This window comes from Salvelinus alpinus, chromosome 31, assembly GCF_045679555.1.
Source record: "Salvelinus alpinus chromosome 31, SLU_Salpinus.1, whole genome shotgun sequence".
NCBI classification, from domain to species: Eukaryota; Metazoa; Chordata; class Actinopteri; order Salmoniformes; family Salmonidae; genus Salvelinus; species Salvelinus alpinus.
The window spans coordinates 17,048,256-17,065,941 of record NC_092116.1 but is presented as its reverse complement, the minus strand read 5'-3'; the positions used below and the strand labels follow the sequence as shown (position 1 = coordinate 17,065,941).

The window sequence follows — 17,686 nt, the reverse complement described above, 5'->3', positions numbered from 1 at the left end:
GCAAGGAAGCCTACAAACCTGACTCAGGTACACCAGCTCTGTCAGGAGGAATGGGCCAAAATTCACCCAACTTATTGTGGGAAGCCTGTGGAAGGCTACCTGAAACGTTTGACCCAAGTTATACAATTTAAAGGCAATGCTACCAAATATGAATTGAGTGTATGTAAACTTCTGACCCACTGGGAATGTGATGAAAGAAATAAAAGCTGAAATAAATAATTCTCTCTGCTTTTATTCTGACATTTCACATTCTTAAAATAAAGTGGTGATCCTAACTGACCTAAGACAGGGAATTCTTACTAGGATTAAATGTCAGGAATTGTGAAAAACTGAGTTTAAATGTATTTGGCTAATGTGTATGGAAACTTCTGACTTCGTGGAAACGTGGAAACACGTGCCGTCATCACTGCTTTGCACAAAAAGGGCTTCACAGGCGAGGATATTGCTGCCAGTAAGATTGCACCTAAATCAACCATTTATCAGATCATCAAGAACCTCAAGGAGATTGGTTCAATTGTTGTGAAGATGGCTTCAGGGCGCCCAGGAAAGTCCAGCAAGCGCCAGGACCGTCTCCTAATGTTGATTCAGCTGCGGGATCGGGGCACCACCAGTACAGAGCTTGCTCAGGAATGGCAGCAGGCAGGTGTGAGTGCATCTGCATGCACAGTGAGGCATAGACTTGGAGGATGGCCTGGTGTCAAGAAGGGCAGCAAAGAAGCCACTTCTTTCCAGGAAAAATATCAGGGACAGACTGATATTCTGCAAAAGGTACAGGGATTGGACTGCTGAGGACTGGGGTAAAGTCATTTTCTCTGATGAATCCCCTTTCTGATTGTTTGGGGCATCCGGAAAAAAGCTTGTCCGGAGAAGACAAGGTGAACGCTACCATCAGTCCTGTGTCATGCCAACAGTAAAGCATCCTGAGACCATTGATGTGTGGGGTTGCTTCTCAGCCAAGGGACTGGGCTCACTCACCATTTTGCCTAAGAACACAGCCATGAATAAAGAATGGTACCAACACATCCTCCAAGAGCAAGTTCTCCCAACCATCCAGGAACAGTTTGATGACGAACAATACCTTTTCCAGCATGATGGAGTACCTTGCAATAAGGCAAAAGTGATAACTAAGTGGCTCGGCGAACAAAATATTGATATTTTGGGTCCATGGCCAGGAAACTCCCCAGACCTTAATCCCATTGAGAACTTGTGGTCAATCCTCAAGAGGCGGGTAGACAAACAGAAACCCACAAATTCTGACAAACTCCAAGCCTTGATTATGCAAGAATGGGCTGCCATCAGTCAGGATGTGGCCCAGAAGTTAATTGACAGCATGCCAGGGCGGATTTTAGAGGTCTTGAAAAACAATGGTCAACACTGCAAATATTGATTCTTTGCATCAACTCCAAAAGCCTTTGACACTTATGAAATGCTTGTAATTATACTTCAGTATTCCATAGTAGCATCTGACAAAAATGTCTAAAGACACTGAAGCAGCAGACTTTGTAAAAATTTATATTTGTGTCATTCTCAACTTTTGGCCACAACTGTACATGTGACATCTTAGATCATGTCATGTTATTTCTGCACAGTCAAATTAATTTCCACACAGACAGTCAGATGGTTAAAACTGCTTACTGTTCATCTCAATGCCAGCAGAAAACGTAACTGACAAAAACAGAGGGTTGTGTGGGTATATGGGAAAACACAGAAATATAATATGAAATGGGAAGGGTTAAGCATGTGTGATGGATGGGTGGGATGCTGAGAGATGTTACACATAATTTGTCTAGGTTTATGTTTTTGTTTAGCATTGTCCTGTAGATTATTGTCTACTATTGTACTGCAGTTTATTGTCTATTATACAACAGGTGGGTCTAATCCTGAATGCTGATTGGTTTACACCACATTCCAGCCAGTGTCTATTCCAAAAGTTAAATCTATGTTGTTAAAATTCCTATTTACCCTGTTACATCTGACTGCGCAATCCACTGTCCTGTAGTTTATTTTCTGCTATTGTCCTGTAGTTTATTGTCTACTATTGTCATGTAGTTTATCTGGTATTGTCCTGTAGTTTGTCTAGTATTGTCTAGTATTGTCCTGTAGTTTATTGTCCTGTAGTTTATTGTCTACTATTTTCCTGTAATTTATTGACTACTATTGTCCTGTAGTTTGTCTACTATTGTCCTGTAGTTTATTGTCTACTATTGTCCTGTAGATTATTGTCTACTATTGTCCTGTAGTTTGTCTACTATTGTCCTGTAGTTTGTCTATTGTTTTGGAGTATTGTTTTAATATTTTATGTGTTTCTTTTTGTTGTTTCTTTGTGTTTTTGTACTGGGTTTGTTCCTGGGTTGTAGTGTACATGTAAATTTTCTGTCCTTATTTTTTGTATTTTGTCTCTATATCGTTGTCTTTGATAAGTGTTTTATCGTCTGGATGGGTGGGGGTAAGAGGTGACAGACTACCTTATTGCAAGAAGTTAACTCTTACCTGATTTTAAAACTTTCTTGCCAACTAAAGATATGGTAAAGGAGAAAAAAAGAAACATTATTTATCACAAATTAACTCAAGGAACTTTGTTTCAATGATCCAAAATACAATTTACAATCCTAGACACTAGCCTTGCAGGCTAACTAGCATGCTGTACTGTGGCTTACCTCCAAATAATCCCCAGATCTTTTTGTTAATAATCGTCTTCACCTCAGCAATGTTCCTCTGCCCGTCTGCAATGGCACTCCCACAGATACCTGCCCAGCAACAACAAACAACAATAAATAAGCATCTATGGGAGTTGTAAAAAAAAATCTATGATATCAACGATGGGGACACATTTTTGTGTGTGTGGCTATGTTAGTGTGTGTGTGTGTGTGTGTGTGTGTGTGTGTGTGTGTGTGTGTGTGTGTGTGTGTGTGTGTGTGTGTGTGTGTGTGTGTGTGTGTGTGTGTGTGTGTGTGTGTGTGTGTGTGTGTGTGTGTGTGCTTGTGTGTGTGTGTGTGTGCATGTGCTTGTGTGTGTGTGCGTTCCCCACCTTGCAGCAGAACCATGTCCATTTCGTTCCTCTTCTCTTTCAGAGTCCCGCCTTCAAACTTGCTTCCGAGACAGGAAGTGGGGACGAAAGCGCCCAATCCGGAGAAACCACTCTCGTGGGGGGTCATCTCAAACCACACCTCTACATAGAACAGAAACCGAGTTTCACTCAGAGATTATCAACCAATAGGAAGTTCTGTGCGAATAACATACATTTTAACTCTGAAGTTTGAATGAATGCCTCATAACAGTCACCTTTAGTGTAATCCAGTCGGTTGCAGTCCAGTTCTATGGCGCTGTAAATGGGGTAGGGGTTGGTGCTGTTCCTGTGAGCTTCTTCAGAGAGACAGCGAGTGTTTATCTGATACAGGTGAGAAAACGAGGAAGAGACAGGGGAGAGATGTGGAAGAGATGGGGGGGAGACAATCAGCCCAACAGAGGGAAAGATAGAAAGAATGACAGACACACACAGGCAAACAGACAGATAGACAGACACACACACACAACCATATACTGACCTCTTTCATGAAATAGGATGCAATGAATGCGCCCCAGAAGTCAGTGAGGTTGAAGTCCTGGTTTTCTTCTTTCCTCGACTTCAGCCGGTTAACAGTCTTGGTCAAGTCCACCGTAGGACCCTTCAGCTTCTCTATCACCTCATCACAACGCTTATTCAGCGACCAATCTGGATCGCTGTACAGGGATGACATGCACCTGTGTGTGTGTCAGTGATTGGGTGAGTGAGTAAAAGGGTGTGAGAGAGATACCTCATTTGTTTCAGCACATTCAAAATTAACTTTCCTGCTAAGAATAATAGTTAGTGTGTGTGTGTGTATGTGTGTGTGTACCAGGTGGTGCCTGACACCCCACACATGTAGAGGAGGCTGCCCAGCAGGTTGTCCTGTGCCAGCTGATGCAGAGATCCCAGCATGCCCACTGCTGCCCTCTCTCCTCCACCTGACCCCAGAAACGCTATGTTAGGAACATCCTCCTGAGAGATGGGGAGAGAGAATGAGAGAGAGAGATATAGAGAGGACGAAAGACAGAAAGAGAGAGATATCAAATCTAGAGAATTTCACATCAGTGTCCCATCATACACTGTTTTATATAAGAGAGAAGGGGGGAGCTGGAGACATGCGAGTGGGGAGGGGGGATCCATATGTAGTTAGAGAAAGAGCACATGTGTGAGAGAGAGTGATTGAAAGATAGAGAAGACAGGACTACCCACCAGTTCACAGTCGATACCCTGACCTTTCAGCCACTTCTTAATCAGAGTCTTCCTCGCCGTCACATATTTTCTCTCTTCATCATTGATGGAGTGAGACAGACGCACAGTCTGACAGAATGAACGAGAGACAGAAAACATTATTTGTACAGGATATAATTTCATAATGATATCATTTGGTGAACTAAAGTGTTGATGACTAAAGAAAAATATTTTATTCAGAGCCATAACACTTCTAAAGTAACATGGAATTTCATAAAAAGTTATTTTAAGATAAATAAAACGATCATAATTCTGACAGTTTATACTCTTACTTTGTCAGAAAAGTAGATTTTATTCCTTCATTCTGGATGCATATTCATAACTATGTATTACAATACAGTGTGGTATGTTGCAGACAAATGTCATCCTTATATTGTGTAAACATCAACATAATGAAGTAAGTTTCCTTTCATTATGATTTAATTTGGTGAACTTAGTATTGACAGCAACAGAAAAGGGTTGTGTTCAGTGTATATTTGAGCGATATCAGCTATGCAGTAGCATAGTATTTGACGAGAACCAAACATAATATTGTGTGGTTTATTTCAGACAAATGTCCTACTCTATATTGTGATGATGAGTTTCTTACCTCAGGAGTATCTGTTTGTTTCAACATTGTTCTCACTGAGTCCACTAAAACAGATCCTTTAAACACAAACCAATCCCTTGGTTTTTATGCATGTCATATGGTCAGAAAACTCTCAATAAGATATTATTTCAAGTAAGAACCTATAGAACCTATAGTACTGTACTCAGTTGAAACCCAAAGATATTCTGATATATATTTTTTATGTCCTAAGCACATTAACAATGTGACTGCAAAACTAGAAGCCAAAGACTCTAGACTGATTTGAATAAAGGTCACCTGCATCATTCTATTACACAACAATCAATCCCATTTATTTATATTGCACTTTTTACAAAAACAGATTGTCACAAAGTGTTTTACAACATGAACAATATAATATATATAAACAATAAAACACACAAACTCTACATGCAGTGTATAGACAGAGAAGTCTTACCAGAGATGTATAGTGTAGTACAGCAGACGAGTCCAGTCTTAATCTTCACCTCCAGTTGATCTCCTCTTGATTTCCACACTCTAGTCCCGTCCTCTGTCATCTTATATAGGCCCAGTTACACACACACACACACACACACACACACACACACACACACACACACACACACACACACACACACACACACACACACACACACACACACACACACACACACACACACACACACACCACACACACACACACACCCTTAAGATTGACAGTTACGTAGAAAAATGCAGGAAACACTTAACATGCCCTTTTTCTATGGTGGTGAGTGTTTCTTAGTGAGTAACACTTCCTTGGGAACCGAAGTGGTGCAATTTTTTTTTGGGGCTTAATGGCATCAGCAGAAAAATACCATATAAAAAAAAAACTGTTTATTGGTAGTCCTATGGCTGCAGGGGCAGTATTGAGTAGCTTGGATGAAAGGTGCACAGAGGTGCCCATAGTAAACTGCCTGCTCCTCAGTCCCAGTTGCTAACATATCCATATCATTATTAGTATTGGATAGAAAACACGCTGAAGTTTCTAAAACTGTTTGAATTATGTCTGTGAGTATAACATAACTCATATGGCAGGCAAAAACATGAGAATAAATCCAAACAGGATTTCTGTTTGGCTGCAGGGGCAGTATTGAGTAGCTTGGAAGAAAGGTGCACAGAGGTGCCCATAGTAAACTGCCTGCTCCTCAGTCCCAGTTGCTAATATATGCATATCATTATTAGTATTGGATAGAAAACACGCTGAAGTTTCTAAAGCTGTTTGAATTATGTCTGTGAGTATAACATAACTCATATGGCAGGCAAAAACATGAGAATAAATCCAAACAGGATTTCTGTTTGGCTGCAGGGGCAGTATTGAGTAACTTGGATGAAAGGTGCACAGAGGTGCCCATGGTAAACTGCCTGCTCCTCAGTCCCAGTTGCTAATATATGCATATCATTATTAGTATTGGATAGAAAACACGCTGAAGTTTCTAAAACTGTTTGAATTATGTCTGTGAGTATAACATAACTCATATGACAGGCAAAAACATGAGAAGAAATCCAAACAGGAAGTGGGAAATCTGAGGTTGATCGATTTTCAACTCATCGCCTATCGAATACGCAGTGGGATATGGATCAGTTTGCACTTCCCACGGCTTCCGCTAGATGTCAACAGTCTGTAGAACCTTGTCTGATGCTTCTACCGTGAAGTGGGGCCGAAGGAGAGAGGAATGAGTCAGGTCTACCATGACCTGACCATGCGCGTTCACATGAGAGGGAGCTCTGTTCCATCACACTTCTGAAGACAATGGAATTCTCCGGTTGGAACTTTATTGAAGATTTATGTTAAAAACATCCTAAAGATTGATTCAATACATCGTTTGACATGTTTCTACTGACTGTTACGGAACTTTTTGACATTTCGTCTGCTTTTAGTGAACGCGCTTCCTGACTTTGGATTTGTTTACCACGCTAACAAAAATAGCTATTTGGACATAAATGATGGACATTACCGAACAAAACAAACATTTATTGTGGAAGTGGGAGTCCTGGAAGTGCATTCCGATGAAGATCAGCAAAGGTAAGTGAAGATTTATAATGTTATTTATAACTTTTGTTGACTCCACAATTTGGCGGGTAACTTTATGGCTTCCTTTTGTGGCTGAACACTGTTCTCAGATTATTGAATATTGTGTTTTTGCCATAAAGCTTTTTGAAATCTGATACAGCGGTTGCATTAGGAACAAATGTATCTTTAATTCTATGTAAAACATGTATCTTTTATCAAAGTTTATGATGAGTATTTCTGTTATTTGAAGTGGCTCTGCAATTCCTTCTGATATTTTGGAGGCATTTCTGAACATGGCGCCAATGTAAACTGAGGTTTTTGGATATAAATATGAACTTTATCGTACAAAACATATATGTATTGTGTAACATGAAGTCCTATGAGTGTCATCTGATGAAGATCATCAAAGGTTAGTGATTCATTTTATCTCTATTTCTGCTTTTTGTGACTCCTGTCTTTGGCTGGAAAAATGGCTGTGTTTTTCTGTGATTTTGCGGTGACCTAACATAATCGTTTGTGGTGCTTTCGCTGTAAAGCCTTTTTGAAATGGGACACTGTGGTGGGATTAACAAGAAGTGTATCTTTAAAAGGGTGTGAAATACTTGTATGCTTGAGGAATTTTAATTATGAGATTTCTGTTGTTTGAATTTGGCGCCCTGCACTTTCACTGGCTGTTGTCATATCGATCCCGTTAACGGGATTGCAGCCCTAAGAAGTTTTAAAGGCGCTAAAAGTATCATGAATACAGTAACTTCGGAAAGTATTCAGACCCCTTGACTTTTTCCACATTTTGTTAGGTTACAGCCTTATTCTAAAATGTATTAAATAGTTTTTTTCCCTTATCAATCTACACACAATACCCCATAATGACAAAGCAAAAACCGTTTTTTATAAATGTTTGCTCATTTATAAAAAATAAAAACTGAAATATTACATTTACATAAGTATTCAGACCCTTTACTCAGTACTTTGTTGAAGCACCTTTGGCAGCAATTACAGCCTTGCGTGTTCTTGGGTAAGACGCTACAAGCTTGGCACACCTATATTTGAGAAGTTTCTCCCATTCTTCTCTGCAGATCCTCTCAAGCTCTGTCAGGTCATGTTCGATCAGGTTTAAGTCCTCTGGCTGGGCCACTCAAACACTTGTCCCAAAGCCACTCCTGCGTTGTCTTGTCTGTGTGCCTGTTGTACTGTTGGAAGGTGTACCTTCACCCCGGTCTGAGGAGGTCCTGAGAGCTCTGGAGAAGGTTTTCATCAAGAATATCTCTGTACATTGCGCCGTTCGTCTTTGCCTCAATCCTGACTAGTCTCTCATTCCCTGCCGCTGAAAAACATCCCCACAGCATGATTTTGCCACCACCATGCTTCACCGTAGGGATGGTGCCAGGTTTCCTCCAGATGTGATGCTTTGCATTTAGGCCAAAGAGTGCAATCTTGGTTTCATCAGACCAAAGAATCTTGTTTCTCATGGTCCGAGAGTCTTTAGGTGACTTTTGGCAAACTCCAAGCGGGTTGTCATTTGCCTTTTACTGAGGAGTGGCTTCCCGTCGGGCCACTCTAACGTAAAGGCCTGATTGGTGAAGTGCTGCAGAGATGGTTGTCCTTCTGGAAGGTTCTCCCATCTCCACAGAGTAACTCTAGAGCTCTGTCAGAGTGACCATCGGGTTCTTGGTCACCTCCATGACCAAGGCCTTTCTCCCCTGATTGCTCAGTTTGGCCGGGCGGACAGCTCTAGGAAGAGTCTTGGTGGTTCCAAACGTCTACCATTTAAGAATGATGGAGGCCAATGTGTTCTTGGGGACCGTCAATGCTGCAGAGATGTTTTGGTACCCTTCCCCAGATCTGTGCCTCGACACAATACTTTCTCGGAGCTCTATGGGCAATTCCTTCGACCTCATGGCTTGGTTTTTGCTCTGACTTGCACTGTCAACTATGGGACCTCATATAGACAGGGGTGTGCCTTTCCAAATCATGTCCAATCAATTGAATTGACCACAGGTGGACTCCAAGTTGTAGAAACATCTCAAGGGTGATCAATAGAAACAGGATGCACCTGAGCTCAATTTCGAGTGTCCGAGCAAGGGGTCTGAAAACTTATGTAATTACAGTATTTCTGTTTTTATTTTTAATACATTTACAAACATTTCTACAAAGCTGTTATTGCTTTGTCATTTTTGGGTATTGTGTGTAGATTGCTGAGGATTTTTATTTATTTAATCAATTTTAGAATAAGGCTATAACGTTGCAAAATGGTCAAGGGGTCTGAATACTTTCCAAAGGCACTGTGTCTACATGTATCATGCTTGTGTGATTCTTGCGATAAAACCCTGACTTTTATGGCCGTTTGGGAATTTCTAAAACTCAGTTTTGTTGTTTTACTTAAGGTCATTAATTAGGTTAATTGATTGAGGATTTCTAGCATCTGGTTAGCCTTTTACCGCATTGGGCTGAATCACGGTCACACAGAGTGTTTCTTGGTATCTACTTTGAAATGAAAGTATAAACCTCACACACATGGTTATGGGCTTTAAAAAAAAGAAGACACCTGTATCATGTCAGATATAGACTTAAAATGTATTCAATATTGAGTTTGCATCCCAATATTACACTGTATACATCACAGAAGACTGAAATATAACTGTTTGACATAGAAACACCAGATCTTCAGCGTTTTTTTTGAAAGAATGTTTAATAATTATGAAATTATAAAGAATATTAATAACTGTCACGCCCTGGCCATAGAGAGGCTTTTTATTCTCTATTTTGGTTAGGCCAGGGTGTGACTAGGGTGGGCATTCTATGTTTGTTTTTCTATGTTTGTGTATTTCTATGTGTTTGGCCTGGTATGGTTCCCAATCAGAGGCAGCTGTCAATCGTTGTCTCTGATTGAGAGCCATACTTAGGTAGCCTGTTTTCCCACTTTTGTTTGTGGGTGGTTGTTTTCTGTTTAGTGTATGTCACCTTGCAGAACTGTTTCGTTTTTTCCTCGTTGTTATTTTGTTTAGTGTTTAGTGTTCTGAGTGAAAATAAATATTAACATGGACAAAAATAAATATTAACATGAACACTTACCACGCTGCGTTTTGGTCCGATCCTGACTACTCTTCATCAGACGAAGAGGAATATCGTTACAGAACCACCCACCAACAAAGGACCAAGCAGTGTGGGAAAATGGACTCCTGGACATGGGAGGAGATTTTGGACGGCAAAGGACCATGGGCACAGCCGGGAGAGTATCGTCGTCCTAAAAAGAAGCTGGAGGCAGCTAGAGCAGAGCGGAGACGCTATGAGGAGTTGGCTCGAGGAGAGGTGCACGAGAGGCAGCCCCAGATTTTTTGGGGGGGAGGCACACGGGGAATTTGGCGGAGTCAGGTAGGAGACCTGAACTAACTCCCCGTGCTTACCGTGGCGAGCGTCGTACTGGTCAGGCACCGTGCTATGCGGTGGATTGCACGGTGTCTCCAGTACGTGTTCATAGCCCGGTGCGCCACATCGCAGCTCCTCGCATCTGCCGGGCTAGAGTGGGCATCGAGCCAGGAGGGCTGATGCCGGCTCAGCGCAGCTGGTCTCCAGTGCGTCTCCTCGGCCCGGGTTATCCTGCGCCAGCTTTGCGTACTGTGTCTCCAGTGCGTCTGCACAGCCCAGTGCGTCCTGTGCCTGCGCTCCGCAGGTGCAGGGCCAAAGTCACCATACAGCCAGGACGGTTTGTGCAGGCTGTTTTCTCGAGACCTCCAGTACGCCTCCACGGTCCAGTGTATCCGGTGCCTCGGCCAAGGACAAGGCCTCCTGCATGTCTCCCCAGCCTGGTGAGTTCTGTGCCTGTGCTAAGCCCTAACCCTTCTGCATGTCTCCCCAGCCTGGTGAGTCCTGTGCCTTCTCCCAGAGCCAGGCCTCCTGTGTGTCTCTCCATTCCAGTGATGATCCACGGCACGAAGCCTCCAGTGATGATCCATGGCACGAAGCCTCCAGTGATGATCCATGGCAAGAAGCCTCCAGTGATGATCCATGGCACGAAGCCTCCAGTGATGATCCATGGCACGAAGCCTCCAGTGATGATCCATGGCACGAAGCCTCCAGTGATGATCCGTGGCACGAAGCCTCCAGTGATGATCCATGGCAAGAAGCCTCCAGTGATGATCCATGGCACGAAGCCTCCAGTGAGGATCCATGGCACGAAGCCTCCAGTGATGATCCATGGCACGAAGCCTCCAGTGATGATCCATGGCAAGAAGCCTCCAGTGATGATCCATGGCAAGAAGCCTCCAGTGATGATCCATGGCACGAAGCCTCCAGTGATGATCCATGGCACGAAGCCTCCAGTGATGATCCATGGCACGAAGCCTCCAGTGATGATCCATGGCACGAAGCCTCCTGTGATGATCCGTGGCACGAAGCCTCCAGTGATGATCCATGGCAACAAGCCTCCAGTGATGATCCATGGCACGAAGCCTCCAGTGAGGATCCATGGCACGAAGCCTCCAGTGATGATCCATGGCACGCAGCCTCCAGTGATGATCCATGGCAAGAAGCCTCCAGTGAGGATCCATGGCACGAGGCCTCCAGCGTCGCCCTCTAGTCCGGAGCCTCCAGCGACGACCTCTAGTCCGGAGCCTCCAGCGACGCCCTCTAGTCCGGAGCCTCCAGCGACGCCCTCTAGTCCGGAGCCTCCAGCGACGGGCTTCAGTCAGGAGCAGCCAGAGTCTCCCTCCTGTCCGGAGCAGCCAGAGTCTCCCTCCTGTCCGGAGCAGCCAGAGTCTCCCTCCTGTCCGGAGCAGCCAGAGTCTCCCTCCTGTCCGGAGCAGCCAGAGTCTCCCTCCTGTCCGGAGCAGCCAGAGTCTCCCTTCTGTCCGGAGCAGCCAGCGACACCCTCCAGTCCGGAGCCTCCAGCGTCGCCCTCCAGTCCGGAGCCGCCAGAGCCGCCCGTCAGTCCGGAGCCGCCAGAGCCACCCGTCACTCCGGAGTCGCCAGAGTCGCCCTTCACTCCGGAGCCGCCAGAGTCGCCCTTCACTCCGGAGCCGCCAGAATCGCAGCCCCTCAGTCCAGAGGCGCCCTTCAGTCCAGTGGCGCCCTCTACGAGGGTTTTCAGTCCGGGGCCCGCTGCGAGGGTTCCCGCTCCAGAGGCGCCACCTAAGTGGGCCAAGACTGAGGTGGAGCAGGGTCCACATCCCGCACCCTTGCCGCCGCCGTAAGGAAGGCCCACCCGGACCCTCCCCTTTAGAGTCAGGTTTTGCGGCCGGAGTCCGCACCTTTGGGGGGGGGGGGGTACTGTCACGCCCTGGCCATAGAGAGGCTTTCTATTCTCTATTTTGGTTAGGCCAGGGTGTGACTAGGGTGGGCATTCTATGTTCGTTTTTCTATGTTTGTGTATTTCTATGTGTTTGGCCTGGTATGGTTCCCAATCAGAGGCAGCTGTCAATCGTCGTCTCTGATTGAGAGCCATACTTAGGTAGCCTGTTTTCCCACTTTTGTTTGTTTTCTGTTTAGTGTATGTCACCTTGCAGAACTGTTTTGTTTTTTCCTTGTTGTTATTTTGTTTAGTGTTCTGAGTGAAAATAAATATTAACATGGACACTTACCACGCTGCGTTTTGGTCCAATCCTGAGCTGCGTTTTTCTTCATCAGACGAAGAGGAATATCGTTACAATAACATTCCACCCATGGGGGAATTTGGTAATTTTACCGCATGAAACGGCTTCTTAACTGAATAAAAATCGATGTTTCTGCAATAGAGTAACCTAGACCCAGCCTATTGTACTATTGCATCAGTAGGAGTGGGGAAAGGATTTAATCCAGGAGCGGTTATCATTAAGATGTCTATGGTGGAAGCGCTGACCCGGACAGCGGGAAGCTTGTTAGGTTGAGATAGTGAGGCACCATACCTAGACTCTGAGCAGGGGTGCAACTTTGGTTTTAGAAGTGGGGGGGACATAATTATTTTTAACATTATTTATTTTCTTATCCAGTTGGATAAACAATCCAAACAGCCTTCCCGACCAATCGGAGACGTCTTCATGGTCCTAAAGCACATCGTTGCCTCTTTTTGTATCACATTCCAATGATTATACTGGGTGGACAAAAATGCAAATTCAGAATGTGGGGGGGGGACATGTCGCCCCTGCCTCCAGTGAAAGTTGCAGCCTTGACTCTGAGGATGCCCTGTCACGTTTCTGACCTTATTTACTTTGTTTTGTCTTTATTTTGTTGGTCAGGGCGTGAGTTGGGTGGGTATTATCTATGTTGTCTGTTTCTATGTGGGGTTTTCTAGTTTGGCCTGATATGGTTCTCAATCAGAGGCAGCTGTCATTCATTGTCTCTGATTGGGAACCATATTTAGGTAGCCTGTTTTCACTGTTGGTTTGTGGGTGTTTGTTTCCTGTGTCAGTGTTTGTGCCACACGGGACTGTTTTCGGTTAGATTCTCTTTGTTATTTTGTATTGTGTCTGGTTCAGTTGTTTCTATTAAAACATGGACACTTACCACGCTGCGTTTTGGTCCGATCCCTGCTACACCTCCTCTTCAGACGAAGAGGAGGAAATCTGCCATTACATGCCCGCTAAACTGTCAATCCTGCTTGGGCCTAAATAACATCTCCTAGCTGTGTTTAGCCTATTTGATAAGGTTGAGCTGCGTTTTTCAGGCCCCCTTGAACTGATACAAGTAATGATCGACTGTTCTTAGGATAGGGAAATTAGACTGAGTATTAGTGTAAGGGCAGAGTGGGATTGTAGTTTCAACACTGAACAGAATTGCTTCAGACTAAAAGCTCAGGTTTAACACACTGGATCTTGGAGACGCCAACAGCCGACAGGAGACGTTCTAAAACTGGTTAGTTCAGATCAATAAAGCGACATTCTAAAACCGTCAAAAATTATTGCGTCTTGTCTTGGCTGTTGTATCTGTACTCGGCTTGAAGGGACATGCTTTTTGGCTCTAGGTAAAACTTGTTTTCCTATGAGTTTAGATATGAATACACATTAACAGACACACAACACCTCTAACTGTTGTATCTCCTCCTCCTCCTCCTCATCATCCTCCTCCAGAGAACCCTTCTACCTTATCAACACACAAGATCTGTTTCATTTCTCCCCCCCTCCTCCTCCTCCCCCCCCTCCTCCTCCTCCTCCTCCTCCTCCTCTTCCCTCTTCCAGAGAACCCTTCTAAAAGGCAAAGGGCATAACTTGCACCACTGAATGCATTCAACCAGAATGTGTCTTCTGCATTTAACCCAGACTCTCTGAATCAGAGAGGTGCGGGCAGCTATCTACATCAACATCCACAGTGCAGATGTTGTTGGGGGTTATCTGCCTTGCTCACTTGACATTTTACCTTCTCATCACACAACATGTTGTATTTCCCCCTCCCTCCTTTTTTCTTAGCTTTCAACACTTTACTTCACCAGATGGTATCACCATGAAATAATAAACTTTTTCTGTGTCACTCAATCAATGATGAAGAGAGAAAATACGTGACGGAGAGGAAGACCGATTAAGTGGCTGAAAAATTGACTGTGAACTAGTGGGTAGTCCTGCCTTATCTTTTCACCACACAACACAATGATGACTAGGGTAAAGGTGTTATTTTATGGATAATACCAGGGTTGGGGTAAATTCCATTTAAATTTAGGATATTATTTCCAATAATTATTTTGTAAAACATCATGTATATCTAATTGTAACGGTCGTCTAAGTCGTTCTCCTCCTCGGACGAGGAGGAGCAAGGATCGGACCAAAATGCAGCGGGTGATGAATACATGATGAATTTATTTAGACAAGACGAAACACGAAGTACACTTGAATAAATTACAAAATAACAAAAATTACGTAGACCGACCTGAACATGAGAACTACATAAAACGAAGAACGCATGAACAGGAACAGACTAGACAAAACGAAACAGTCCCGTGTGGTACATAAACTGACACGGAAGACAATCACCCACAAACAAACAGTGAGAACAGCCTACCTTAATATGGTTCTCAATCAGAGGAAACGTAAAACACCTGCCCCTGATTGAGAACCATATCAGGCAAATACAATTAACCCAACATAGAAACACATAACCTAGAATGCCCACCCAGCTCACGTCATGACCACTTAAACACATACTAAACAAAGGAAATAAGGTCAGGAACGTGACACTAATGTATTATCAGTTATTATTATTTGTTCAAGTATCCAAGCAAATTATTAATCATCAGATGATCTGTTTAGAAAAGGGTATTTATTTAGGAAAGCAGCGAAATACACAACGAGTAAGTAATACTTTCATAGTACAAATGTCTATCATGGCTGACTAGACATTCTTTATCCCAACAACATTTAGACCAAGTGATTCAAAACAACATTAGCTTTCAGTGCAGTAACCTACAGAAGAGCATGGGAGAGAAACAACAGACATTCATTCTTCAGTGAAAGGTGTTTAAACCATACATTTCCATTCAGTGAAAGGTGTTTGAACCATACATTTCTATTCAGTGAAAGGTGTTTGAACCATACATTTCCATTCAGTGAAAGGTGTTTGAACCATACATTTCCATTCAGTAAAAGGTGTTTGAACCATACATTTCTATTCAGTGAAAGGTGTTTGAACCATACATTTCCATTCAGTGAAAGGTGTTTGAACCATACATTTCCATTCAGTAAAAGGTGTTTGAACCATACATTTCCATTCAGTGAAAGGTGTTTGAACCATACATTTCCATTCAGTGAAAGGTGTTTGAACCATACATTTCCAGTCAGTGAAAGGTGTTTGAACCATTCATTTCCATTCAGTGAAAGGTGTTTGAACCATACATTTCCATTCAGTGAAAGGTGTTTGAACTATACATTTCCATTCAGTAAAAGGTGTTTGAACCATACATTTCCATTCAGTGAAAGGTGTTTAAACCATACATTTCCATTCAGTGAAAGTTGTTTGAACCATACATTTCCATTCAGTGAAAGGTGTTTGAACCATACATTTCCATTCAGTGAAAGGTGTTTGAACCATACATTTCCATTCAGTAAAAGGTGTTTGAACCATACATTTCCATTCAGTGAAAGGTGTTTGAACCATACATTTCCATTCAGTGAAAGGTGTTTGAACCATACATTTCCATTCAGTGAAAGGTGTTTGAACCATACATTTCCATTCAGTGAAAGGTGTTTGAACCATACATTTCCAGTCAGTGAAAGGTGTTTGAACCATTCATTTCCATTCAGTGAAAGGTGTTTGAACCATACATTTCCATTCAGTGAAAGGTGTTTGAACTATACATTTCCATTCAGTAAAAGGTGTTTGAACCATACATTTCCATTCAGTGAAAGGTGTTTAAACCATACATTTCCATTCAGTGAAAGTTGTTTGAACCATACATTTCCATTCAGTGAAAGGTGTTTGAACCATACATTTCCATTCAGTGAAAGGTGTTTGAACCATACATTTCCATTCAGTAAAAGGTGTTTGAACCATACATTTCCATTCAGTGAAAGGTGTTTGAACCATACATTTCCATTCAGTAAAAGGTGTTTGAACCATACATTTCCATTCAGTGAAAGGTGTTTGAACCATACATTTCCATTCAGTGAAAGGTGTTTGAACCATACATTTCCATTCAGTAAAAGGTGTTTGAACCATACATTTCCATTCAGTGAAAGGTGTTTGAACCATACATTTCCATTCAGTGAAAGGTGTTTGAACCATACATTTCCATTACGTGAAAGGTGTTTGAACCATATATTTCCATTGAGATAAGATCTGAATTGTGTGTGTGTGAGAGAGAGTGAGATTCTGAGCGCACGGCTTGAGGTAGAATTTGCCCTGAACACACATCCCTGTATCAACAATTAGGGACACATTTTTCCTACTCCCTGCCTTTAGCCACAGACCTTGGATCAGATTATCCTATCTACAATTCTACCCTTCACCATTAAAAATGGCAAAGGGCAACCTCTACCTCCTCCTTCCCTCAGAGCCAGTGGCATCCTCAGGTCAGTAGAGTAGAGCTGATCTAGGATCCGTTTTACCTTTTAGATCATAATTAATAAGAAGTCATGCTCATGGGTGACCTGATCCTAGATCAGCACTTCTACTATTGAGTTGCTTTATGGATATGGGCCCGGGTCAGGCGGCTCCAGGGTCTCTCCAGCCTCCGAAGGTCTTCTCCAGGTAGAAGCCTCTGGCCAGGGACAGGCGGTCCTGGTGCTTCCCAGACACCAGGACGGGAGGGAAGGAAGGCAGGAAGGAAGGAGATGTAAAAGATCTTTGGGTTGTGTTGTATTAATGAATTTATTCATTCATGTTGTACACATATACAGGGTACACATCTACAGGGCACACATCTACAGGGTATACACATACACGGGGTACACATCTACAGGGTACACATCTACAGGGTATACACATACAAGGGGTACACATCTACAGGGTACACATCTACGGGGTACACATCTACAGGGTACACATCTACGGGGTACACATCTACAGGGTACACATACACAGGGTACACATATACCGGGTACACATCTACGGGGTACACATCTACAGGGTACACATATACAGGGTACACGTATACAGGGTACACAGTGTGCATCTGGGACCCCCAGCCATGTATTTAAACTTTTCCAGAATTTGCATACCTGATTCAACTTGTCAACTAATCATAAATCCCTTGACTACTTAAATCAGGTGTGCTAGTTCAGGGCTACAACAACATTGTGAAATGTCTGGGGGTCAAGGAGAGGTTTGGAAAAGGCTGGTCTGGTGAGATGATTTGGTGAGATGAGATTTGTAA

The 17,686-nt window shown here is 43.2% G+C and overlaps 1 protein-coding gene across 2 annotated transcripts; it reads right to left on the bottom strand.

The window, feature by feature from the left end:
• Positions 1-2,303: 2,303 nt before the first annotated feature.
• LOC139561697 (cytosolic phospholipase A2 gamma-like) lies at positions 2,304-5,466 on the bottom strand. Of its 2 annotated transcripts, none has more exons than XM_071378953.1 (9): positions 5,320-5,466; positions 4,884-4,939; positions 4,256-4,363; positions 3,876-4,018; positions 3,546-3,741; positions 3,283-3,388; positions 3,029-3,169; positions 2,658-2,747; positions 2,304-2,514 (listed from the first exon to the last, which is right to left on the bottom strand). In XM_071378953.1, the coding sequence occupies exons 1-9, from the start codon at positions 5,417-5,419 to the stop codon at positions 2,480-2,482; spliced, it is 975 nt and encodes a 324-aa protein (XP_071235054.1). In that variant the 5' UTR covers positions 5,420-5,466; the 3' UTR covers positions 2,304-2,479. The 2 variants fall into 2 exon arrangements, with proteins under 2 accessions (XP_071235054.1, XP_071235055.1); XM_071378954.1 differs by having other exon boundaries at positions 3,546-3,720.
• Between the last annotated feature and the right edge of the window lie 12,220 nt (positions 5,467-17,686).